The sequence below is a fragment of the Brienomyrus brachyistius genome, chromosome 13 (assembly GCF_023856365.1).
Source record: "Brienomyrus brachyistius isolate T26 chromosome 13, BBRACH_0.4, whole genome shotgun sequence".
Lineage (NCBI taxonomy): Eukaryota > Metazoa > Chordata > Actinopteri > Osteoglossiformes > Mormyridae > Brienomyrus > Brienomyrus brachyistius.
Window position 1 is genome coordinate 23,026,408 of NC_064545.1, and position 26,075 is coordinate 23,052,482.

At 47.7% G+C, this 26,075-nt stretch overlaps 1 protein-coding gene and 1 long non-coding RNA gene across 2 annotated transcripts in view; one reads left to right on the plus strand and one right to left on the minus strand.

The window, feature by feature from the left end:
* The window catches only part of ano5a (anoctamin 5a), a 35,150-nt gene that overhangs the window by 8,025 nt on the left and 1,050 nt on the right, over nucleotides 1-26,075 (minus strand). The window contains 13 exon segments of the mRNA XM_048972369.1: nucleotides 33-113; nucleotides 483-634; nucleotides 1,228-1,288; nucleotides 1,567-1,672; nucleotides 2,352-2,486; nucleotides 2,941-3,056; nucleotides 3,292-3,411; nucleotides 3,869-4,153; nucleotides 4,873-4,941; nucleotides 7,355-7,468; nucleotides 10,424-10,465; nucleotides 11,620-11,667; nucleotides 15,364-15,422. Coding sequence (XP_048828326.1) covers nucleotides 33-113; nucleotides 483-634; nucleotides 1,228-1,288; nucleotides 1,567-1,672; nucleotides 2,352-2,486; nucleotides 2,941-3,056; nucleotides 3,292-3,411; nucleotides 3,869-4,153; nucleotides 4,873-4,941; nucleotides 7,355-7,468; nucleotides 10,424-10,465; nucleotides 11,620-11,667; nucleotides 15,364-15,422 — 1,388 coding nt within the window.
* Nucleotides 4,515-6,859, plus strand: LOC125705973 (uncharacterized). Its single transcript, XR_007381805.1, has 3 exons — nucleotides 4,515-4,616; nucleotides 5,590-5,657; nucleotides 6,056-6,859. It is a non-coding gene; the product is annotated as an uncharacterized LOC125705973 (long non-coding RNA).

A 26,075-nucleotide genomic window follows, 5' to 3' on the forward strand; every position in this document is an offset into this window, starting at 1 on the left:
CGTCATGCTGGTAGACTGCGTGCCAGTCTTACCCACAGGACCACAGTGACCCAGCACAGGAACAGCTTGCCAACAAAATCTGCCTTGTTCCTGTGCAGAACCCACTCCACTTCCTATGGGGGTGATTGACCAATAAATGATTACAGTGAATTGCTACACTTCCCACGGCGCCCCCTAGTGTTTTTAAAACCGTCTTGTTCATCACATAGTTAAGGCGGCCTATAATAAATAATATCCGTTAGCAAACAATTCAGAATATAAGACAAAAATGATGCTGACTGACACATATACATTGATGTAAAGATTAAAAGTCTTCTAAATGTCACATTTCTTATTTTCAAACTATAGTCTTATTTACTATAACAACATCCATACAATACAATTTTTTTTTTCATTCTCTGCAAATGAAGACAATTTTGCAAGAGGCCTCACAGTCCCGCACAGGTACAGCAGGGGGCGCCATTTCCCCTCCTCGGCAGTACCTGCGTCACGCGGTTCAGCCGCCGGCCAGTGCACTTGGTCTCGTACTCGGGCCGCAGCTGCAGCTGCTGCTGTTCCTCCTCAAAGTCCACCAGATCCCATTCATATTCTAGGCGTGACTGCCGGCGCTTCCAGAACTCCAGAAAAAGGGTCACTGCGGGGCCATGATGGGGGGGGGAGGAGGATCATCACACACCTTCGACATTGCAGACCAATGGGAACAGAGTAGTACATCCCTTCATCCACTAGAGGGAGTTCAGTCCCCATATATTATTATTACTATCATTATCCATCCATTATCTGAAACCGCTTATGCAGTTCAGAAGCCTATTGCGGAGCCTGCGCGCACAAGGCAGGGAACTACCCAGGATGGGACGTCAACCCACCGCAGGGCGCACTCGCGCACCATTCACTCGCACGTGCACGCCCATGGGCAATATGGCAACTCCACTTAGCCTCAGCATGCTTTTGGACTGCAGGGGGAAACCGGAGTACCTAGAGGAAACCCCACGAGGACACAGGGAGAACATGCAAACTCTGGCAGGGACTCAAACCCAGGTCCCTGCGGCGTGAGGGGACAGTGCTAACCACTCTATTATTATTATCATCATTATTATCACTATTATTATTATTGTTGTTGTTAATTATTATTGTGAATAGCTGCTACACCAAAACAGCCACATTTCAGCCAATTTACTGCAGCGTTTGCGATTATGTGTGGCATGTCACAGGTCTCCAGCCACTTACCCCAGATGCCCATAAAAATGGCAAAGAAAACTGTTGCCACGTTGTCAAACAGGTGAGATTGCTGAAAAAGAGGAAGCCTGTAAGTCCCCAGCCGGTACAGTGACAAACAGATACAATGAAGCAGCTGAGAGGATTCAGGGCACTATCACTGGTGTCTGTATATTAATGTAATACATTTCACACCTGCTTGTCGCTCCCTTTCATATGTGCACCGAGTACAATTACACATGGTTACACGTTACGAGTTAAACTCCTGAGACTGCAGACCTCCTGTCCTGTGGCTTTACTGTTTGGGGGGGGGGAGAAGGTTCAGACTCCTGAAGTACAGGATGCACCCACCCAGGCGGATTCGCAGGTGGAGTTCAGCTTCCAGTAACCGCACTTCTTGTCACAGAGTGGACACATTACTATGGAGCCCCCAATATCAGGGTCACAGATCTCCTTACTGTTGAGAGAGAGAGAGAGTTACAGTGGAAGAACAGCAGACCATGCTGCACCCTAGTACTGCCCGATACTGCCTGTGGTTCTGACCCCAATCGGCTGACTTAGCACTCTGAGCAGAAACCCAAAGTGACAGGACCGTGAAGTGGAGTCAGGGGCCAGTTTATTAGGTACACTCAGTCACTAACTCAAACAGCCTGTTCCCAAATACACACAGCACACAAGACAGAGTCAAAAAGGCTGGTCACAGTTTGGTGAGATATTAGAACAATTTGGTGTAAGTGTTTGTGAATCTGATGTGATTCTTGGTGTCACACAGGTTGGTTCCAGCACTTCAGAAACAGTCATTATAGTGTCTAGAGTTTACAGAGGATGGTGTGATGAACATAATAGATCCAGTCAGCAACGAAAAACACAAAGGACAAAGTGGACAATAAAAGAGGACAAAGTGTAAAAATAGCAACTCAGAAAAGCATCTGCACAGTAAGGTTCTAGAGTCAAAAGTGGGAATGACCCAGTACTGGCTGGGTGTACCTTAAATCTGGGAATACCCTTCTCATTACTGAAAGTTCACCTACATTTGAACTTTAAATACTGAAGATAATTTTAGGTGAATAACAAGGCTAATCAGTGACAGCTCTTCACATATACGGTTTATTTAAGGTTCTGCGTTGATGGTATACCTCCAGACGTTCTCATCATAGGTGAACAGCCCGTACATGAAGCATATCAGGCCCACCACAGCAGCGAAGAAAAGCATCTCCGTGTAGAAGCCCAGCCAAGCAAAGTAGATGCCGATCTTCTCCCCGTAGTATTTCCTGTTATGGCAAACAAAGTGTTGTAGGGAAGTGAAGACGGACTTGCTTAGTCTGGAAACACTGACGCAGGAACGCCAGGACAAAGAAGAAGAGGAAACCATCTGAAAGCCCTCAAAACGGAAGCCACTACATCGCCGGGCCAAGCTCACGCCACTGAATCTGCTGAGGTTTAACAGAACTCCTGACTTAGACGGAGCCCCGGCGTGTGTCTTCAAAATGACGTTTACCCAAGGCCTTATGGGAAATGCAGCTTCGTGCTGTAACCCAACCTCAGAGCCCAGATTCCAGCAACACCGCAGAGCATACTGACCCAAAGGCCAAGTGCGAACGGCCTTCAAAATATAACTTTGATCCAAATGGAACAATGTTATGCCCCACAGCATTCAGGGATATAAGAGTAGCACAGGGGTGTTTAGGAGCCCCGACCACTGGGCTACATGCCAGGATCCCTCACCGGATGAGGTTGAGAGGCTGCTCCTTGTAGAAACAGAAGAAGCGGGCCCAGTGCTTGTACAAGTTGTGCCTTTCGCTCTCGCAGCTTAGGTCCTTGGACGGCTTCCAGTACCGGCACTGTGCAGGGAAGTCAGAGGCCAGAATCTCAGTCTCAAATGACTATGACAACACTTTGAAGAACAAATTACTATTGACAGTGGTGGCCTGTATTCACAACATTGACAAGTCTTATTATAATATTGCTCAGTAGGTTTAGTTATCATCAATATGCCTAAAGTCCTAAACTGAGAAGCGAATTTGTTTATTCTGTTATGAGCCTGTCTGAACACCAGGGGGCAGCAGAGGTTCTCACGTCATGTAGTGGGAACGCAGAGGTATAGGTGCCATTGTTGAGCAAGCGCTTAAGACCCTTCTTCTCCTTGTCTTTGCGGTCCTCCTTATAATACGGACATCGGGCCAAGATGTAGTACACCTGCAGCGGGGAGAAGAGGCGGAGCCATGCTACAATGCACCAATCGCAGCAGTTTTAGGTGTCATTTCTACTTGGCATCTCCAGCCAGCAACGGTGACATCATCACCAGAGGCTCTATTAACATGAGGACTGGAATCCCAGTATAAATTATCCACAATATCCCTGGATTAAGTGACAGGCCATTACAGACAGAACTGCTAAAAATGACAGTAGTGTCAAAACAGAAAGTTAAGTCTGCTGTATCTATACTTATATCATTACAGATTTTATAGACATTAAACAGATATTTAAGTAAATTGTTTAAACATACTATTTGTGTGTTGTGCGGTTATAGTGCATCCTTGTTGTTTCTATTGTAATTGAATAATGGAGGAGCGGAGGGCGGAGTCAGGCAATGGGCGGAGTCAGGCAAGGGTCTGGGGCGGAGTCAGGCAGACGGTCAAAGGAGGGGACTCACAATCCTGTTGCGTGTTGAGGGGGGGAAAAACGTGTCTTTGTCCTCGATGAGGAAGAAATCTATCTTGCTCTTGTCAAAGGGGGAGGTGAAGTAATCGGGCTCTGGGTTCATAACCTTCTCAGGGAGCCGGAAGGGTCGGAAGAGCCACTCCAGGGGTATGTCGTTGTGGTTGGGGATGTCGTTGGCTTTGAAGGGCACCTTGATCTTCAGCACATCTGCGTAGGTAGCCAGCACCTCCCAGGGTGCGTGAATCTTCAGGAAATACGTCTTGCCGTCGTCCGATTCCTGTCGGAGGGAAGGGGGACAGTGTGAACTGGGGGGGAGGGTAGTAAAGTTCATTTTATACAGGATTCTTGAGCCTCTGATGGCATAACCCTAGTCTATATCGTCATGGGGGCTGCCATCGCTTGTATGCGCCTAATGACAGCTCACAGGGACTGGGCGACTTCACCCACAACCGTAACATTGCTTTGAGGGACCTGACTTCATGGCCTGAACATTCCAGGCCAGAGCTGGAGGCGTCGCCTTCTGTTGCACTGTGCCAAAGGGTCATGTGACTTTACACTCTCGGAAAGGCGGGGCCTGCCTGGTCGCTGTGTGGATGTGTCACCGTGCGCGGCACTGATAATGCCTCACAACTTCCTGTCTGCAAATATCTCCCTGAATCCCACCAGAATGCTATGCATTCCTTGGAAGCTGACCCAGAGGTGACGGAGCGGACAGCGGAAATGAGCGTGCCACCCCGAGGGTAATGTTTGGATGTTATTTAAAACATGCACAGAACCAAGCTTACAAAAACAATAATAAACCAACATGAACTGTGGGGCAGAAGACAGTAACTCAAACGGTATACAAGGATCATTAGAGGGCCGGCTTGGAATACCATCATCGTCTCCAAGGTTACGGTTTGCAGAACATATTTGCGAAAAAGTCTGTTATTTGGTATAACAGAATGGCTTCAGCAGTGTGTGTGTGTGTTCAGCTGTCCCACCCCAGTTTCTTACCGATTTATCTTCTATCTCCAGCTCCAGTCCTGCTTTTATCAAATTGGCTTCATATTCTTTCCTCCTTTCCTGAAAAGACACACACACACACACACACACACACACACACACGTTGTTACACCTATCTAAATGGGGGCCTTCCTTTCATATCTATGGGGAAAAACCCTAATCCAATGTCCCCACAATGTTTATATTACACCCCCCCTACACACACAGAGGAGTAAGGAAATGTATTGTTTTACAGGAACAGACATACATCCTGTATTATTTTACAGTGCTAAAAAAAGTACCCAAATTTAAAAGCCACAGTAACACAGTCTGGCGACCTTGTGGGTGCATCTTAAAAACCAAGGTTTGGTCCTCGACTCAGTCAGGCGACCCTGCATCTAACATTCAGTTTGTTGGCATTTTTGAGATAAAAGCAACATGAGGGAAAGTGGAAGGAGGGGTGATAGTGTGAGAATGACAGAGCAGCCAGAGAAAGAGTGAGGAAACTCGGAATAGTATAAAAAGAGCATGAGGCAAGCAGAATCCTCTAACCTCTGTCAGCTGAATTCTATTCCAATATCATTTCTAAAGGTCAAGAAAAATACAAGAATCAAATGCGTATATCGAGGCCAAGTTCATTTAGAGAATCTGGGATTCTGAGAAACTGAAATTTCAAAACTTTTGCTGTAATTTGCATGTTCCGATAGTAACGTTGCTGCTGCTCTGCAGGTCGGCACTAGGGCGCCCTGCAGGAGAGCGGCTCATGGGAGAACATGAAAGGAAGCTGGTCGATATGGGTAAGTGCTGCAAGTATGAGGAGCACTTCCCATCATCACCGGGGAGGGGTCACAAGCAGCAAAGAACGACAGGATGTGTGTGTTTGGGGGGGCAGACAGTAAACAGACCTGTACAGCTGTTGGCACCTGGCTGGAAATACACACTGCCAGGTTACTATCATTATGAATTTGCTTAACAAACGACGGCTTTATAGGCCCGTCGGCAGGAAAATGTGTTTACATGTGACCAAAACTATATGGGTTCAGTCCTGCATGGGACACGCTTGTGCCTTTTGGAACAACATGGGCCATCATTTGCCTGAAGCCTAAGCATCAGTGCCACGCGGAACAGCGGAGTGCTGTTTCCACTGGCCAGCCTCTGCACGATGTTTCATGCAAACACGTCTTTCCGACTTCAGATGGGGATTAGAATGATCCGGAAGACGAAGAGCAGCAGCGCAAACCGCAGCAGGAGCACCAGCTGAGCCGACATCATCCCAGCCTGGCGATTTCCCTAAATCAACTAACCGAGTAGCAAAGGAACCGTTTAGCCTTCATTGTAGATCAGGACTGACCGAAATTATTCAGAGACCAAGCCAGCTGTAGGTATGTGACAGAGGGATGCTGGACGGACTGAATATCAGTGACACAGAGACTGGAACCCGAGACACCTTAATAGGACAGGCTGAGACGGAGCACTTCCTTATACAGATGCTCCTCATTTTACAATGATTCAACTTGCGATATGTGGACTATGCGATGGTGAAACAGCGAAGCACATTCAGTAATCAACTTACAATTTTAGTTCCCAAGCGAGCGGTATTCAGCATGATACTTCCTACTGATACCGGGCGATGGTAGCATCTATGCAGCCATGCTTACAGTCTCTGCAGCGTACACATCTCATACGATTTAACGATGTATCAGACGTTTTCTGTGTTTAACCAAATAGCTTGTGGTCATAAGAGGAAATTAGCGGGAGAACATTTTAAAACGAATTTGAGGAAGCACTTCTTTACACAGTAGTAAAGTAGTTAGAGTATGGAATAGTCTTCCTGCTAGTGTAGCGCAAGCTAAAACCCTGGGTTCCTTTAAATCAGAGCCAGAGAGGTTTTTAGCAACTCTGGGCTATTGGTTAAGTTCTCTCCAAACCAGCTTGATGGGCCGAATGGCCTCCTCTCGTTTGTAAATTTCTTATGTTCTTATAAACTTGTACTCATTTATTTACTTTTTTTAATTACTGGTAGTTACCATAATTATTCATTTACTCATTGGTAACAGTAGCTATTTGTTTGTTTGTTCGTTTGCCAAATCAAACCGTATCATATTCATATTTGATATATATATGAAAATATATTCCACTTATGAAGGGTTCATTTGAAGGCCATCATAAGCTGAAGAGTACCTGCACTGACAATTCTGTCTGCTCACAATGCGCCTACATATCTGAAACCACTGTTTTTATACTGTACTTTCATTCAAATAATATAACAAGGCAGTAACTAAGTGTAAACATCTTTATTGGGTTTGACAGTTATACCAGGCCTGAACCCAAAGATCCATGTTATGAACCTCTAGCACCTGCTGACTCATGTGACTGGTCATGTGACTATGTGGCCATGTAATTGGACGAAGATCCACATAGCTGTATAGATTAATCTTTGGCCTAGCGGTGCAGTAATGAGACGGCTCTCTCCCAAACGTGGCAACGGACTCACCAGCTTCTTCTCCCCGTCCTTCGTATGGTCGTCCATGTAGGACAGGACGAAGTCGATCCTCCGCACGCCATCCCGGAAGAAGACCGAGTCTTTACTTTGTGGGTGCCTGTCGATCTGTGGGGTGACAGTCAACAAGGAAGGGAGTGGAATCAAACGCACATGCACATACGGCGAAAATGCACGCGTGCACTCAGACACACATGGGAGCCGCTCACAGCAGACGCAGATGGGAAGTGCACACCTGGGCAGTATCATCACACCGACAGTGCTCTCCGTTTGGCTCAATTACACAACAGAGTGGGACCCCCACCCAGCCCAGCTGAACAAACTGAACCAAAACCAAACCAAAAGCTAACCTAACACACAGCTCTCTGACCCGCTAGTAATCACATTTATGCAGAACGACCAGCTGGTCTGGCATCAGCAGCTGGATGCCAAGTTGTCCCAGTCCTCCCTCTTTCCCAAGGGAGCTGGTCTGCTCCGACATGGTGCTGGTCCCCCCCAATATCTCCCGCAGAGGCATGTGCCATAGGGGCGTGGCTACAGAACTCCCAGAATTCTCTGCTGCCGCACGGCACACAGGCAGACAGATGGGACCTGGCCCTCTGCCGCCATTGCTACTGCTAGTGCTGCTGCTATTTCAGGATCTAAACACATCCAGAATGTATGCTTCTCCTTCAGCACCCCCCCCACCCCATAGCCAGCTAGCCCAGCTCCTCTGCCCACAGTCAGCCACAGAATCAGCTTGAAAGAAAAAAGAACAGCGATTTACCCCTGTGTCCATCACGAGCCGCCGCGATCCGAGCACTCTGCGCGGGCCGCTGCCTCGGCCGGGAAATGAGCAGACTGGAGGCTCCTCCCCTAAGCTCATAGCTCCACCCCCTCCCCCTACACAACTGCTTACTTTCCCATCCTGAGACACTGGAATACTGAGATTACTGTCCTACCAGAAGCCCAATGCAGAGGGACAACATTACAGAGCTGGTGCTCAGATACGGCTGCTCCCTGATAAGTGGCCACCCACCAGCCTTACAGAGACTCCCTGGATGTGGCACCCTCCCCTAAACAATTTCGCGCTGCTGGCCCTTTAAGACACTCTGCTGGGATAGCTTAAACCAGATGAAATCCAGCAGGCTGCTATTGATCTGAGATGGGAACAGCCTTGGAACAGGAGGGCGCCGGCCATGGGACCTGAGATCTACAGCATACAGTGGGGAACATCCCCAGAGGAAGGCACCCCAAAACCCCCATCCCCACTGCTGTACATGCATCAGACACCAAAACATGCATAAGAATAATTCATTTTCTGAATGAATATCCCCGTTTTTATGGCCTTCAGGGCAACCTGGAATGGACTCTGCTGGACGCATCACAGTGAGCCCGAAAAGTTCCTCTCTGAACCTCAAATCTCCACACAACTTTGGATCTCAGGAGACTGATGGTCCAACAGAATGTACCCTTCATTCGGAGGCTGACAATGTTTGGCTGACAGCGTTTGCTTGATGCTGACATTTAGGGAGGCAACACTGTGCAAAACTTTGGTGTGAGGCGAATAAACGTCACGTGAAATGGGTCGAAAACCACAACAGAGCATAACAATCAGACCACATGCACATAAAAATGACAAAAGGTGACAGAAGCGATCAAATAAAAGGTGATAAAAGGTTGTGTATTAAATGGGATATGAATTAGAGATAAACAAATGATCATTTATATTGGAACTGCAATTGGATCATTTATATTGGAAACAAACAATGAGACATCACACTAACTCAACAGTTATGCAGTCAGTATACAGTGATAGCGCACATGGAACAATTAATTAGCGGACTGAGGTGGTGTGCAGTTACAGCAATGATTTAGCATGTGCTTAGCACTGTGATAGCGGACAGAGTTAGCGCGCAATTAGCACATTTAGTTAGTGCACAGAGTTAGCGCGCAATTAGCACATTTAGTTAGAGCACTGAGTTAGCATGGTATATAGCGCACTGAGTTAGTGAGCAATGTGAGAAGACAGATGCTCCCCATTACGCTTACGTTAGCAGAGATATTTACAGGTTTGCGCAGCAGCACAGCCTGTGATTAGGGTCGGTCTAGACCCAAGGCCCACCCGGGCCACACCTACCCTCCACTTTTAACTCCCTGGGACATCTAAGCTATTTCAAACCACAGGAGCCCTTTTTGGATTTAGTCTTTTTGGCTGGTTTAACGATGAGGCCAGAATTCAGGCTCCTTCCACAGACCAAAGGTTGAGGGGATCCAGACTGAACTGATGGAAACATGCATGGCAATACGAGTTAATATTTTCCTTTTACTGCCACTATAAAACAGAGTCAAACAACCGGATGCTGATGGATCAAAATGATAAAAAAAACATTATAAAAATGTACAACTTAATTGCTACAAACAAGCATGTGACAGACTGATAGAAAACACAAAGCAACGTTTTGAAAAAACTGCAGATTTACAATGGTTATATTACTATATACATAGTTACCCTATTTTGAAAGGCACTCGTAAATGAGCGTGCGCACGCGTGGGGCCCAGACAAACGACGGTCACATGACCCAGGCTGGATTTGCCCCTTCCAGCCAACTGCACATCCACACTCACTGACAGAGACAGAAAACGCATGTCTGATTCCGGCCCCTGCAGGTGGGTCCAGCGGCAGCAAAAAGTGTCACTCAAACAACAGCGCGAGTTTGGGCTGTCACGGTTATTAATCACCAGAGAAGGTCAAGCGGTGTTGATTTACGGAACGCAGTAATTCACAATCCTACAGTCAAGACGAGGGGTATTTAGCTCTGGATTGCAGCGGACATTTTTAGCTACAGGTGCATTTCTGCGCCGCCAACATCTTTGCAGGATCACACAGTATCAGTGCCAGTTACTCGTGACAGATCACCAGGGGTCTCTCACATAAACAAGGGAGATATCTGACTATACGGGGTGGGGGGGGGGGGGGGGCGGGGGTTGTTCATGCGGACGGCACACAGCAAACTGCAAGCCACGTCACGACCGAAGACACGAGAGGTCAGCGCAGGCACCTTCTCGTGTTCCGTGTCCTACCCTGGAGCGAAACTTGAGGAACAATGCCCTCTTCCTCCATATCTGTGGGGCAATCAAACAATCAGGTAGGGTGGGGGGGGGCATGGAATTTAACACAATAAGAGAAAGGATGGACGCATTTCTCCTCTCACTATGACCAGGCAGTTGAACGCGTAGCAGATTTGCATGCAGAAAAAACTGAAGGACATAAGAACGCACAACCTGGCAATGTTTGTCAAAAATCTCCCGCTGTCTGTTCACTGCCCGATATAATTAAAGGACTAACCAAAGGAGAGACGTTATCCCCAGAAAGACGTCGAAAGAAACACACGAAAGCCAGTGGGCCCAGGGAAGGCGAGCCGTCCGGTTTGGGGGGCGGTCTGATCGACATCACTCTGAAGTGAACGCAGCCTCTGGCCACCATTAGGGGGCGTACTCTAGCGTGTGCGTCACTCCAGCTGACGGGGGGGGGGGGGGGGGGGGGGGGGCAGTGGAGCACTGCATGTGACATGGCAGCTGGTAACAGCTGCGACAAATTCAGCTTCTATTTAAAAAGGCTGTGGCGGCTGGAAGGGTGGGGGGGGTCATGCTCAGGAGCTCTGTGGTGCTCTGTGGGCCCCACGACCGTGTAATTACACCAACCACAGTGGGTGGAGCTGCTTCCAGAGCAAAGGGCGGCAGGACGAACCTCCGCTTTCTAATCGGGACGTTCCTCCACTCCGACTCCGCAAGTACAGTAAAATCATAAAAAGACTAAACTAAACTACTTACAGTATCTAGAAGATTAAAGGGATCATGGATATAAAGACCAGGACACGCATGACCGCTAGGTTTGGTCCACCGGAGCCGAGCTGGTTTCAAGCACTAATTTAAAGGGACAAAGTTAAAAACAGCCTGTCTGTAACTTGGGGATGTATATAGGGGCGTGGCCACAGCTGAAAGCTGATTGGCTCCCAAAGTGCCCCATTTCCGGCCATTGGTTAATTATCAGGTTGGCCCCTTTGTATGATTAATGGCTCCTCATGCCCACCAGGGTGAAAAAAAACCTAGAATCCAGGCTGAGAAGCACAGGTCCTCATTACTGCCCCCCATCCTCCAAAAGAAAATCATGCCCACCACACCCAGTGCAACCTAAAGGTCTTTCTCAACATGGGGAAAGCACACGTGTTCGATCATGCAAACTGACATCCAGTGGGACACACGCAGTGCGTCCTTACCCCCGGCATCTGGGAGAGGAGGCAGGCGGACATGGCGTCACCCTCGCTCTACATGAAATGTGGGGGGAGGAGACAAAATCATATGGGTTAGTCCCTGGGGTAGATGAGAGCGCCCCTCAGAGGCAGAATGGGGAAATGTCAGTATTACAGTCGATAGGAGAGGTGAGGAACAGGAAGAAAAGGCAGAAAACAAAGACGGTTCGTCTGTCTCATGCTATAAAAGGTAGTATAAACCTCCGAAACTGACAAGCTTGTGAGGGCTAACCAGAGCTGGGACCGCTTATCAATTCATGGAAATTATCAGTGGTATGTGTGAAAGTGATAAGCAACAGGCATAAGCCGTCTGTGCAGACACCAGTTATCCAAACACTCCAGGCAGGAGTGAGGAGTAACACACGCGGGCTACGAAATGCCTTCTGAAATGTGACAGTGTTCTGACAAGCCTGGCAACCGGAAACTTCACATGCGGTATTGTGCGAGTTTTACCCTTTTGAGGTAGAACAGCTAACTAGAGGGATTATTTGACACGACAGTGACACGACAACTGCCATCTTATTGTGGGGGAACTGCATCATTTTACCAAAGTGCCCTCAGTACAAAAAAGGTAGTTTGGGTTCTTAAGATGGGTCTTTACTTTAGCCCAGTGTTGTATCACCGTTAACAAGACTTGGGCCCGAACAGAAAGCAAACGAACATCTGAATCGACAGGAAGCCATCGTTGTCAAAAGACTGCTTTACATTAGTGACACAGCTATACTCCACATGACCGAATGAATAAATTCTGAGGTGTGGCAGCTCAGTCTTGTGGATTACAACAAGGTACAGAGCATGACAGAGATGAGCTTTGTGGCTTTGTATTAGTGCATGCTACCCTGGAGTCTCACATTGTCATTTTTTTTGGCGTACTTGACGGCCGTTTGAAAAAGAAACGGTCTGGCTGAAAAATGACTGAAGAGGACAATGCAAATTTTCAGAACCTCAATAAAATATGTATTAACATAAATTATTGGTTGAGACTGTTGCCGTAGGGCCAAACAAACCAAACAAGCACAAAACACACTGCTGACGTCCTGGAACCAGCACGATCTACATTCAATCCCAGACGAGTTACTAATGAGTTACTGACCAGGAATGACAACCCCCATGGATGCAAAGGGAACATCCCACAGCTTAACCCCCCAGCCAAGGACCTCTTATAATAGACGGCTCCTTTATGCCACCGACCCCCACCCCACCCACAGGGAAGCAGCCATTAAAATTTACAGGTCAGAGAAGCACCTGGAATGGGGCCCCCAACCAACACCAACAATGTTGGTGCGCAGGAATTAAACCGATACCACAGATGGTATTAAACCGGAGAGGTGGGGAGTAAACAAGAAATGCGGATGGAGCCAAGAATCTTCCCACTGAACAGGAGCAGCTCGGGGCTTCTGGGAAATGACACGGCATCCAGCAAGTCCTGGAGCGCGGCTCGACGATTAGCTTCACACATCCAGGGCTGGGGGTCTGAATCCCCTCTCTGCTCTCTCTGTGTTCAGGCTTCGCACGTTTGCGTTGGTGAAGATTCCCTCCAGGAACTGCAGCTTCTTTCCACGGTTCCAAATTCATCTAACTTGTATCACTGGATTGACCACAGTGGACGATTTTGCAATGGATCTGCATTGGACCCCTAGCCTCGTACCCTATGACTGAGTGCTGAACTCAATGGAGCAGCAATTTCTTGAGAACCCAGCTACACACTGAAGGTTTCAGGACCACAGGGCTCACTCCGCTAGTGCACGTTCCCTCACTGGACCAGCAGAGCCCTGCCCCCAAACCACATTGGTCACTCCCTTTTTGAAAGGGTAGGGATGGCACCCCGATGTCCTGGCTAAAACTGCCCACTGTCGTCCTATCAGATCTGGCCTCCTAATCATCCCCTGTATCTGATTGGTGAATTCTCTCCTGCCCCTTCACCACCTTAGCCAATCTGTGGTGAGCATACAGGTGCAAAATGGCTGCTGTTGGATGCTACACAGTGGTGGTGGTTGATGTGGCTCCCCATTAGTTCTATAAAGTCCTTTGGGTGTTTTGAAAAGCACTATATAAATGTAACATCCATTCGTTGACAGATATATACATTAAACTGAAAAACAGGACAAAATTCACAGACACACACACACGACCGTAGAACAAACATGTTACAGTGTGAAATATTACCAAAATTTACATAGACTAACAGCCGTCAGTAGCCTGCACTACTTGGGCATATAGACAGTCACCCTCACCCTTATTGGGTCACGATACCCCTGTCTTCAGGAACTTAGTTTCTATGGATATCAAAACAAATAAGTTCTGATGAGGGACTGATTGTGATATTAGAGGCCATGGAGGCAGGAGATAAGGGAGGGTTAGGGTGAGCTGGAAGTGAATGTTTCACAATGCGCTGACTCACAGCTGACACACGTGCTCACGCAAGCGGGAAAGTTCCCCTCATTTGTCATGAACAGATCATATAATTCAAAGGCATTCTCACTGTTCTGAAACACGGGAGAGATTCCATGTCTACAGCCCGGTTTCCACGTTCTGTAGGTGTGATGTTAACTGATCTGTAAGGGAGACATTAGCATGAAGTCCTCTGTCTGGACTTGTGTGGTGAGGCCCAAGAGGCACTGAAGAAAATGGAACAGGAAAAAAAAAAAAAAAAAAAAAAAACCACGTGCCTGAAATGTGTCAGAAGTCTATTTCCATGACTGTAGGGACAGTGCTGTGCAGAAACAACAAACAGCCACCGGCTGTGAGAGCCAGGCAACCAGAATCAAAGACTGGAGAACTGTGAGTGCTGAGGAACAGCAAAAACTCTCTCTCTCTCTCTCACACACACACACACACACACACACACACACACACACACACACACACACACACACACATCTGTAATTATATCTTTCTGGGGGCTCTCTATTAATAACAATATTAACCACAAGTAGTGAAACAAAATACTTTGTCTGTCGGCATTTTTAGTTTTTTGATTGTAGTCACAGATTTTTATAAAATTGAAAAAAATGGTCCCCACAACTTCACAATAACAGGCTTTTATCACATTGTGGACACGGACACACACACACACACACAGTTGGTCTTCCTATCTAAATGGGGCCCGTAAATTCATTTCTAGGGGAACAACCCTTATCCCAATCACACCACCCTTAACCCCAAACCTTACCCAGTAACCAAGCAAAATACAAGATTTTTGGCACTTTTACTTTTTTGATTGCATTCACAGATTTTTATAAAATTGAGGTTTTCCAAATGGGACCCTGAAGAAGTGTCCCCAAAAGTAAGAAAGGTTCAGGCTTTACCGGGGGATCTATGCAAACCCAAACAACACACACACACACACACACACACACACACACACACACACACACACACACACACACACACACACACACACACACACACACACACACACACACACACACACACACACACACACACACACACACACACACACACACACACACACACACACACCAATCTAAGCACTTCAGCGACCGAAGCTTGGGAGATTCCACACCCTGCTAAGCCTCTGCAAATGCAAACCTGTCCACAGTAACAAATAATACAGCATGAAATGATAAACGGAGGCTGAGAGCCGTGAAACAGGCCTAATTTCTGCCATCTCTGCTTGGCAGCTACTTCTGTGCCCTTTCTGCCATCCATAATGGGTGGGGTGAAGGAACAAAGGATCGGGGGTCTTACCCTGGACACCACGGATGACTGTGCAGGAGAGGCAGAGTTTAAGCTGTGGTCGTTGTCTTCTGTGGAAAAGAAAACATCGATTAGGACGAGCTGCTCCATGCTGTTCGGGTGCCATCTTGAAATGCAGGAAGAGGGCAATTCGCTGCGCGATAATTAATTAGCATGGTTCATAACCAACTACACCACTAAAAGAGGGGAGGAACATGTAAAGCCGACGGCTGCAGGACGGCGCCTCTGGGTCACTGAAGCGGGACCGTACAGGACAAGAAAAATACCGAAGCCTAAAAATGAACGTGAGCTAGTCACCAATTTTCTTGGAAAGGTTTAAGGCTGTTTATAGGTTCAGGGCAGATTAGTTCTCTGGGGAATGTCTCAAAATAGACAAAGAGGGTGGGGGGAGGATATCCCACCCTAACCCCACCTTCAGGACACCGCTCCATACCGACACCCCACCCTCACACAGTGTGACCCAGGAATCACACATTCCTGCCACATCAGCCATCTTTAAAAGTTCCTACTTCCCATGGCAGTAGATTACAAATCCTGCACACCAGCTCAGTTACAAGACTCCATCTTTAAATGCCCTGTCCCCCCCAAAACAAGCAACACAGGTTGTATCTGAGATTGAGCACATTTATGCTGCAGTATGGTGGATTACGGGTTAGCAGTCAGAGGTCACACTTTTTCAGACCTCCCGTTATCGCAGTCGGCCATTTGTGATGCATTCAGGACCCGTAACTTTTCAAAAACAGCAGGACGCAGCTGTTTCCCAGGATACGAAACCGGAAATACCCAGTAACAGCCAGTCCACCCAACGTCGAATTCCAACCGCTCACAGTAAAAGTGCGAGTGTTCATGTGAGCTGCCTGGACCTGCAGCTCGGAGACATTGGCGAGAGGTTAGGGGTGCGGGGGAAGATGAGTTTAGGGACAGACGGGCAGGACCCCCACAGGCAGAAGTACAGCTACACATGTGACAAAGTTTTTTCATTAGGAGGCAAGTGATCGGATTAACAGCAGAACGGCACATTGTTTACAGGTAGTTCAAGTCAACAAACAGGCACGACAATGGTGACGTGATATTTACCCCAGAGTATAGGCGGTATTCCCATAATCCCATGGGAAATTTGCTGTGCAGTCATATGACTGCCTGTAGTGTTGTTATTGGACAGTTAACATTAAGGGGTCCCAAACATACTCCAGCACTCTATGGTATTCATAATCGGAAATTCCAGGGGAAAGAAATCTTGAGTAACAGAGAAGAGCTCCAGGAAAACAGCTTCCCAGAAGGTCGGGACTGATCAGTCCCTGCTTGTGTTCCCCATGTAAACTCTGCAGTCCATGCTCCCTTCCGGACCAGCCCGGCTTGCTCCAAGCTCCTCTCATTATAGTGTCACAGACTCAGTGTGAGTTCTCTCTCGCATTTTGTTCGATTGTCTGGCCAGTAAAAGTCTCACTTTCAGTTTAGTTTATGATGTCAGCGGTCCGAAGGTGTCATTCAAGCCTAAAAACACCACCATAGCAAGCCCAGTGACCTCTGTTGGGCCATCTGAACTTCTAAAAATAATGGCAATACCCCCCTTCAAATCTTAGATTTAAAATTAATGGTGCGGATATAAACTTCCCACAGTGTGCAGTTGTGTGAGTGTATCTATGCATACAATAACAGACCGGCGTCCCACCCATGGCGTACCCCAGCCTTGTGCCCTGAGCTGCCTGGGACATCCCATGATCAGAGTGTTTGCAGACAAGGAGCAACTGCTTCTAAACCGGCCAGGGGAGGGCACGGAGAAGGACCAGGAGGAGCAGTTAGAAGACAGATGCATGGATAGACACGCAGGTCAAGGGCTATCTTACCACAAGAAGAGGGGTGCCTTCAGGGCACATTCCTGAAGGGGCAGATCTACGTGACACAAACTCCCATGATCGAGTGTTTGCAGACAAGAAGCGACTGCTTCTAAACCGGCCGGGGGAGGGGGGATGACACAGCACGGCTGATCCCAAACCAGCCAGGAGGGCAGGCAGTGTGAGCCATGTCGTCACTGGGCTGGATTCTGCACGGGGAAGGCGATATCCCAGAGCCCAGCGCCACATCACTTCCCTGCACAGCACGGCGGAGGTGTTCCCCCTGCCTCCGTGACTCCGCTTATCTTGCATTTCGGAAGAGCCTTCTTGAGATGCTATTATCAGCACGATTTGCGGTAGATGTGTAGGGATTTGCTGTGTTACTTTGTTATATTACTGGTTGTTCTATTACTTTGTAACACATAAATCCCAGCTTGTGTGGCAATAGTTACGGTAATGAGAAAACCACCCTGCCCTCACTCTATTGAGAACAAAAGGCATGGTGTCCAATGCAAATGAGCTAACAAAGACTGAGCAATCAGGCTGCCACGAGGTACGATGGCCAAGGGACCGGGGTCTTCATCACCATCTTCTGGTTCCTACCCTTTTGGGGCTCCTTTCTGGCTGTGATCAAACATGATCTATTATCTTAGACTCTGTAAAAAGGCTGTCATCACGCACAAGTTGAGAACATCTACTGCACCAGTAAACATCATCTGGAAATAAACTCCTGCCTCCCAACAGAGAACACCTCTGCTCTAGTTCATTGCTTTAGGCTGAAACAGCAGAATCAAAACACACGATAATTCAGATTTGAGGTCAGATTTGCAGCAAATATTAGATATTAGCTGCTTTGGAAATGTGTATGTGGATGACTAATTTCTAGTTCATTCTTCAGAACCCAGTTTTATATTATTTTCATACTTTATACCATTAAACATTGTCAGATATAACACGTGTCATCTACAGTTCCTACAGCCCCATCTATTGAAACAACCTGATGTTCAATCACTGGGTAAAAGCCCTGCTCACCAAACCCTGCAGAAACACACTCCATGACCAAGAGATCTGGCTTTTCGAAGACAACACTGTCGCATAACATCTTCCACTGAAAAAGGATGAACTCTCTTAATGAGATCAATAAAAATCTCACGTGTTGCAGTATTGATGTGGTCGCCTAGTCCAGGCTATTATGAGAACCTCAAAAACAAGAAAAACAGGATTTCCAACCAAAATCCACCATCTAGGAGAAGCATCCTGCTTCAGACTTTTGGTTACCGTCTCAGATTGGTCCTGTCCCATCTGCTGCTTTTCGATTGGGTGACCTCATATTCGCCTTCAGTGTGCCTTCCACCAATGACGCTCCTCACCCAACGTGAGCCAAGGGGGTCACGTTGATAAGCTTCAGTGATAAGAATTTATGGGAAATCCATACAAAGAAAACATGTCATAAGAATGTAGCATAACGTGACAGGTTATCACTTAAGTGTAATGAACACCAATCTTCAGCAGTAATTAACCTCAGCGGTATAAACGGTCTTACGGACGCAGCAGTTTACATTCCTAATTTATCCTGGTGTTTAATCCCCCCCCCCCCCCCCCCCCGACAAAGAAAAGCCTCAGCGCACTGGCAAAGGTCATCAGGAAGGGCTACGAACCTTATATGTTTGGCTGAGAATCACCCACACAAACATGCTCACAAAAAGGTGGCAGAAAATTCCAGAAAACATTGGCTGTTTATATCTCACACTGTGGGAATATGTTCCCAAAGCACGCAAAAGGCCCAGTTTGGAAACACCAAACTGACTGACTGCGCCACGTGCGTTCAGGCAGGTGCTCAGTGGTGCAGGCTGGTGTTGGGGACGACCCGATGACTTCAACAGACATGGCAGGGGGTCCCCCAACCCGGAAAGGACAGTGCCAGCAGTCCACAGGGCCAGATCACGTCCCATACTCACCAAAATACATGTGCATGATACCATTAAAACCTTCATCGGAAACAGCCAAGACCAGAGCCCTCTCTGTCCTTGGGGTCCGTCTGAGCTCCACATTCTCTTACCAGGATCTTTATTACTGATGACCAAATAATCTGATGATGGAGAGCGTCTCCAAAAATGCCAGCTAATTGGCAGGAATTCCAAACTGCTGTGCAACTTGATGTAAATAATCAGTCGCCACTGATGTCTAAAATCCCCCAGTTACCAGGTTAAATCACAGAGACGGTGCAGACCACGCAGAAAAGCCCAGAGATGGCATTACAAAGGGGGCATTCATCGGCACATTCCAGCTGAAGCTCTGCATGCCGTCGACACCTCCAGCGGGCACAAACAAGACGCACCAATCACAGGAGAGATTGGTCAGCCCCAATCTGCACCCCTGGCATGGAAACCCTGCCCTGGCATTCCAGACCTATCCGAATAATTGCAGTGGCCGAGCCAAATCGCTGCTACATTCTTTAAGGTGAAAATGCTGATTGGTTGGCAAAGCCAAGCATCATGTTGTCCCAGGCCACGGATCCATGGACGTTTTTGCAGCTAATAATGGAATTAAAAGCAGGTCTACCAGCCACAATGCAAAGGCCCTTATCAATGCCCTGCAACCTTCAAGGGAGCAGGCCTGCCAGCCACAATGCAAAGGCCCTTATCAATGCCCTGCAACCTGCAAGGGAGCAGGCCTGCCAGCCACAATGCAAAGGCCCTTATCAATGCCCTGCAACCTGCAAGGGAGCAGGCCTGCCAGCCACAATGCAAAGGCCCTTATCAATGCCCTGCAACCTGCAAGGGAGCAGGCCTGCCAGCCACAATGCAAAGGCCCTTATCAATGCCCTGCAACCTGCAAGGGAGCAGGCCTGCCAGCCACAATGCAAAGGCCCTTATCAATGCCCTGCAACCTGCAAGGGAGCAGGCCTGCCAGCCACAATGCAAAGGCCCTTATCAATGCCCTGCAACCTGCAAGGGAGCAGGCCTGCCAGCCACAATGCAAAGGCCCTTATCAATGCCCTGCAACCTGCAAGGGAGCAGGCCTGCCAGCCACAATGCAAAGGCCCTTATCAATGCCCTGCAACCTGCAAGGGAGCAGGCCTGCCAGCCACAATGCAAAGGCCCTTATCAATGCCCTGCAACCTGCAAGGGAGCAGGCCTGCCAGCCACAATGCAAAGGCCCTTATCAATGACCTGCAACGACCCTGCTCTTCTATCAGGGCACAGAAAGTCCAAGTCACCCAGTGTGAGAGTGCCAGGTCCTTATAACGCCCATAAACTGTTTTTAGTGATCACAGGAAGCCGACTCCGCGGCACAGCCCAAGGGGGCCGGACCACACGGGGCGAAAATGCCAGCTAGATGAAACACAGCAGTTTCAGGCAGGGCAGGAATCCATTATCCTCCTACATACTTACTCCTTTGCTTAAGAACTTTTCCAGAACTTTCCGATAGTTTTAACATCAGAACCCGGCAGATGTATTGAACAGTACAACTGCATCCCTGTAGATGGTACACTGCGGGTACTGCAGACCCAGAAAGCCCAGCAACACCCAAGAGGGATCCTGTGCAATCCTGCCCCCCCAGCTGCCCGACTGACCTGCTTATATTTACCATCAAACCCCCCCCAGGCACTTGCAGGATTGTCCATCGGATACACAGGTGCATGTGGGAAAACCAGCCAATTTACATATGCACCCCCACCCCTCCACCACTGAAAATGTGTAAACGGAGCGCCAAACTTGCCCATTTGGTAATGTTAGCAAAACTGGCAGTGACCTCAACGCAGCATCATAATGAGATTAACAATCACAGGCTGCTCGGCAACACATCTGCATATCGACCAATCACAGCAAAGACGGCTTTTTATCGATGAATCGTTCTCTCGGCCTAAAAGCAACAAGCACAAGCAAAGCCGGCTTTTAATCAGCAGAGCACAACACAGAGATATGAATAAACAAAAGGGCGCATTCCCAGCTAACAGGGAACGTTCCCAGAACTTTAGCAAACGTTATTTAAAGGTCTTTGCCAAGCTGGCGGGGAATGTTCTTACTGTAACGTTAAAAAAAAAAAAAACATTATTTCCACACTTCACATTTTAACAAAGGTTCTGTCAATATTAGCGCAAGACCATTAACAGCTAACCATCATTTTAACATGATTAATGTTGAGAAATATTGCTTCATAATAAAACCATCATTTGGTAAAAAAGCGACGAGTTTACAGCAAAGGTACCATCCAGCACTGAAGCCATGACATCTGAGATAGTGATACCTAGTGCTCCATCGTTCCCTTCCTTTGTCGTTATACTATTACTCTTAATTGCAGTAATAGTGGTAGAACTGGGATAATATTCTGGAAACATCAGGAATACTGGGCACCGAACATTTTTGATTCCTTAAATCGTAACATTTGATAAACATTCCTAGAACTAAAAATTGATACATAAGAAACATTCTGGCCAAGTCTCTCTGAAAACTGGGGGGCCATCTAGAAACATCAAAAAGCTGAACTTTATTGATGGCTGGAGGAAAATTCTGGAAGGTCAAAATGGAGATGCCGGGAAATGAAGGATAAGGTCATAAATGCAAAGCACGCACTCTACCGGCATATCCAAGGAAGAATACATACAAGAAGAACAATAAACCATCTGATGCTCTGAGTGGCACGGGGGGCACCTGACTGTCATGGGGGAGGAACAGCCCACAGATATACAGAGCAGGGGGTGTCTGACCCAAATGGGACAAAGAACCCGTGGTACCTGCTCAGGGTACATGCAGGTCTTAGACACACATGGGTAGCAGGCATCATTTTACTAATTTGTCTATTCCAAATACCCCCCCCCATTTCAAACATTACCCTGTATTTAAAATTTCTTTACAAAAGGTAAAAAAAAAAAAAAAGAGAGATCTACAAGCAGTAACAAGAATTTAGATATACAGAATTAAGCCATTGTTTACAATTAATTCTAGTACTGTACTGAGCAGAAGTCTTAGCAAGTCAAAGAAAATGTTTAAAGCTATTTATCTAGGTAGTAAGTGCATACATCCTCAGAAAAAAAACAATTTAACAATAGAATACACAAAAATGAAGAGTAACAAATAAATCACAGGTATCTTGTTGGATGACTAGATGACTACCGCTTCAGTTCCCAAACCTCTCCTCAGGGGCACCTCAGCCATTCCATGTAGACATTAAATTTCATCACCAGCTCAATTAATTGATTAACTTAATTTCTTAGATAGCTCAACAATGATTGAATATACAGGGTGTTCTAGTGGTTGGATGTGTTGGATGGTTGCTGGAAATCCTGAAATAGCTAAGCTGACACACTTAGACATCATAGTTTTACATCAATATGAAGATAATTTAAATATTTTCAGTACTATTCCTGGCGATTTTATTTCGTATGACGTGCTCCACGTGGGCCCTAGTAGGATGTTCCCCAGCTTCCGAAGCGGGCCGAGGTCCGGAAGCTCATCGTTCCGCTTACACACCTGTAGCACACATTACACCCAGAGAGGAGGGCATGTGGGCCGTCCACGGTGTGACACCGAGGAGGCGGTCAAGGGGAACACGGGATCCCGGCCATTCCAAAAACACGAAGGCGGAGTGGGACTAGAGATGAGCCCTTAGGTGCAGAGGCAAGGCCAGACAGACACCATAAACTAATAAACCATGAGAAGCTGGGGGGGGGGGTAGCACTGTCTCCTGGTCAGGACCAAGGAAACAGACGTGCAACTGAAAATAAGGCTGAAGCGTGGGGCTCTGTGGCTGAAACAGGCCTCAGTTACAGTCAAGACTGCAGGAGTACAAATGGACAAATGTAATTACAGGGCAGGTTCCCATGGCAACATCCTTGGTCCAAAGCTGGAGCCTTCCTGTCAATAACAAGGCCATAAAACATGGAGCTGAACGCCAGAACTATGATAAGGACGGCGGCAGTACCCGTCTCTGAAGGCTCTACATGATCAGATTCATTTCACTGCATACGCTGCATTCTAACAGCCTAACTACTGAGCCAGTCATTTTCCCCCAGATTGAATTAAATAACAAAGTAAGGAATACCACGTTTATGCCCTGATCCCTTCTAAGGGGTGACAGAGCAGAACTTCCGGAATGTTGTGTAAAGAGTTTTTAAATCATTACAAATGACGCCAAGTGGCAGTGAGCAACTGAGGTTCTATAACAGGGCCTTTGGTGACAAGAGACCCTCATGGGGAATTGAGAGAGTTCAGGGAGAAGAAGCAGGATCTCCCACAGGAGACCTGGGTCTCCCTCCCTCTTCCCAACTCAATGCCCATTTAAGGTTCTGTCTGTTGTCACTGCGAAGTAGATGCCAAATGAGCTTGGAACTGTTAGCTTAAACCTCCCCACCAGCTATGGGGGTAGAAGCTAACAGCATGGGCGACTAGCATTAACGGTATAACCTGTAACAAAGAATGCTTTACTGTAGGTGTGTCCCCAACCCTTTGATGACCAGCATTCGGAGGATCACACACACAACTACTAGGACAATAATGTCAGCATCATAACTAATGTGTTTTTTGCTATATTTAGCTGGTTGGGGGGCCATGCTAGGAATAAAACTTGCAGATGGGGGGGAGGCACTTCAGGGGGAGGGAAGAAGTGAGTGCTGGGCATCGATTGACTGGATGGATTTAATAAGGTTAAGTGGTTCCCTGTTTTCTAACAAAAGAACAGGTCATCAAAACACACAACCCTCGGGGGTCGTAAAAAAAATGGTAGTTTATCTTTGGAAACTAACCGACCCCGCCCCCCACACCCCCAGCATTTACTGGCCTGGTTGAATACTGGAGCCGGGCTTGGGAATCCCTGCTTTACTGGACACACTGCCAGCTAGAAAACACGAGAGTCAGGAATAAGCAGAGGTACTCGGCCATCTTTGCCTTCATGTCCGCGAAAGTCCACAAGCGAAGCAAAAAGGAGCAGCTGGGTAATCTGCTTACATCACTGTGGAAAAAATGAGCGAGAGCAGCCCGGAACGTTCTCTCGCAAGGCCGTCATTTTGAGCCAACCTGGATTTAATACCTTGTACTCTCAGACTGTTCCGGTCTTCTAAAGACGTTATTTTGTAATTATCTTTTCTTGGGCCAGATGTTAAAAATAAAACAATTTGCTGTTTTTTAATGTTCTATATACAGCAGCTAGGTGGCAGTACTGGTCCTATATCCATACTTATACAGTGCATAATGTGTGCCCCTTTAAACTCCCTTTAAATGGACACTTCTGTGCAGTTTACTCCAGTCCTGTGGCCTGTCCCATCTCCCTAGGGCACTGAGACGAGCGCCTGCCGTCTGGCTTAATGACGCATGGGGGGGAGGAACATGTGCCGACGTCAGCACCTCACACCCACATCTGCCTTGGGTGCTGCCAAGTTCCCAGAATGCCGAGTGGCCGCATATCATTACAGAGAGAAATCTCTATGGTTTTTTTAAAGGTCGTCTGTTCACTTTCATGGACTTTGGGGATGTCCAGCGGGTCGCTGAACACAAACCTGTGGCTCAGCAGGTTAGTGCCTGTGATCGGAAGGTTGCCAGTTTGAATCCTGCGCTTGGCAGAAGAGCCACATCCCTACCGGGTCCTTGCGCGAAGCCAGAAATGCCCCAGGGACGCTGGACGAATGGTTCAGACCCCAAGTCTCACTCTCACCTCTCTATGCGAGTGTCTCAAGAAGGGGAATGTGGAATCAGGAATTCCAAAGCAGCTGTACTTGTACGAATGGGAAATGCCAGCATCATTGGAATTCAGAAGCCTGTCCTGCTTGGCCACATCTCCCCAGGGAATAGTTACAAAGTGACAGAAGTCCCACGAAAAAGGATGGCACATCAGGGCAAAGCTGGTAGTATCATGACACAGAGTCTAACCCCCAATAATCAAAACCAGTCAATACAACCCCCTGGACCCCCTTAAATGGGTGGAGACCTCAACCCCTCCCAGTGCTCAACCCAAAGTTATGCCCTGGGGCACCAGGACAGCTACGTGTCCCTGATCAGGCGCGTGGAAGTGGCGATGTCATGACAGGACAGTTAGGGGCCTGTTTCCGAGCTGGAGAAGAAACACCCCAGGGCAAACAGTGTGAGGAAATTTCTAACATGCCCTGTCTCTTTCCAGAAGCGTAAGCACCGCACTCAGCTGCCTAGCTATACCACACAGTGTAACATTAACCCCCACCATGCTGGGGCCCCCACACATGACACAGAACAGCTGTACCCAATCGCTCAGCCAGGTTCAAGGGACACAGGAACTCAGGATTTCCAAACGGGAAAAGGGGAGCCAGCCTTGTGCCCCTGCCTCCCCAGAGACGGCGGACCAGCCCCAGCAACACGGACTCAGAGCCCAAACACGCCACAAGCCCCCGGCGCTCATTAGGTGCAAAACACAGAAGCACATCAACTGGGAATTGTGGGAATGCAGTAATTAAGGGATGAGTCGCATTTACCCCAGTGACTAACGGCAAATAAATAAATAGGCCCAGAATTAAAAAAATAAATAACATATTGCCGAAAACCCGATTGGAAAGAGAGAAGAACGTCCACAGATCGACACAGTATAATGAATGAAATTGCACGATTGAACTGAAAACGCCCATCAATAATAATTATTCTTTTCCTTTTTGAGATTATCAGTCCTCCATATTAAAAAGGAGCAAGACGGGATGGGAGTCTCAAAGCTGCTACCCAAGAGGCTGGAGATCAGCCGCAGAGACGCTGAGGGCCGCGCGGAATCTCCGCTTTCATCCCCAGCATGAGCTGGAAGCGCGTCCAGGCGGTGCGGCAGGGGGGCAGTTAAAGGGGAGGATCCCGGCTGCGACGAAAATAACTCGGCAGCCGGAGGACGGCAAGTTTGTCCCAGCAAAAAAAGTGCGGA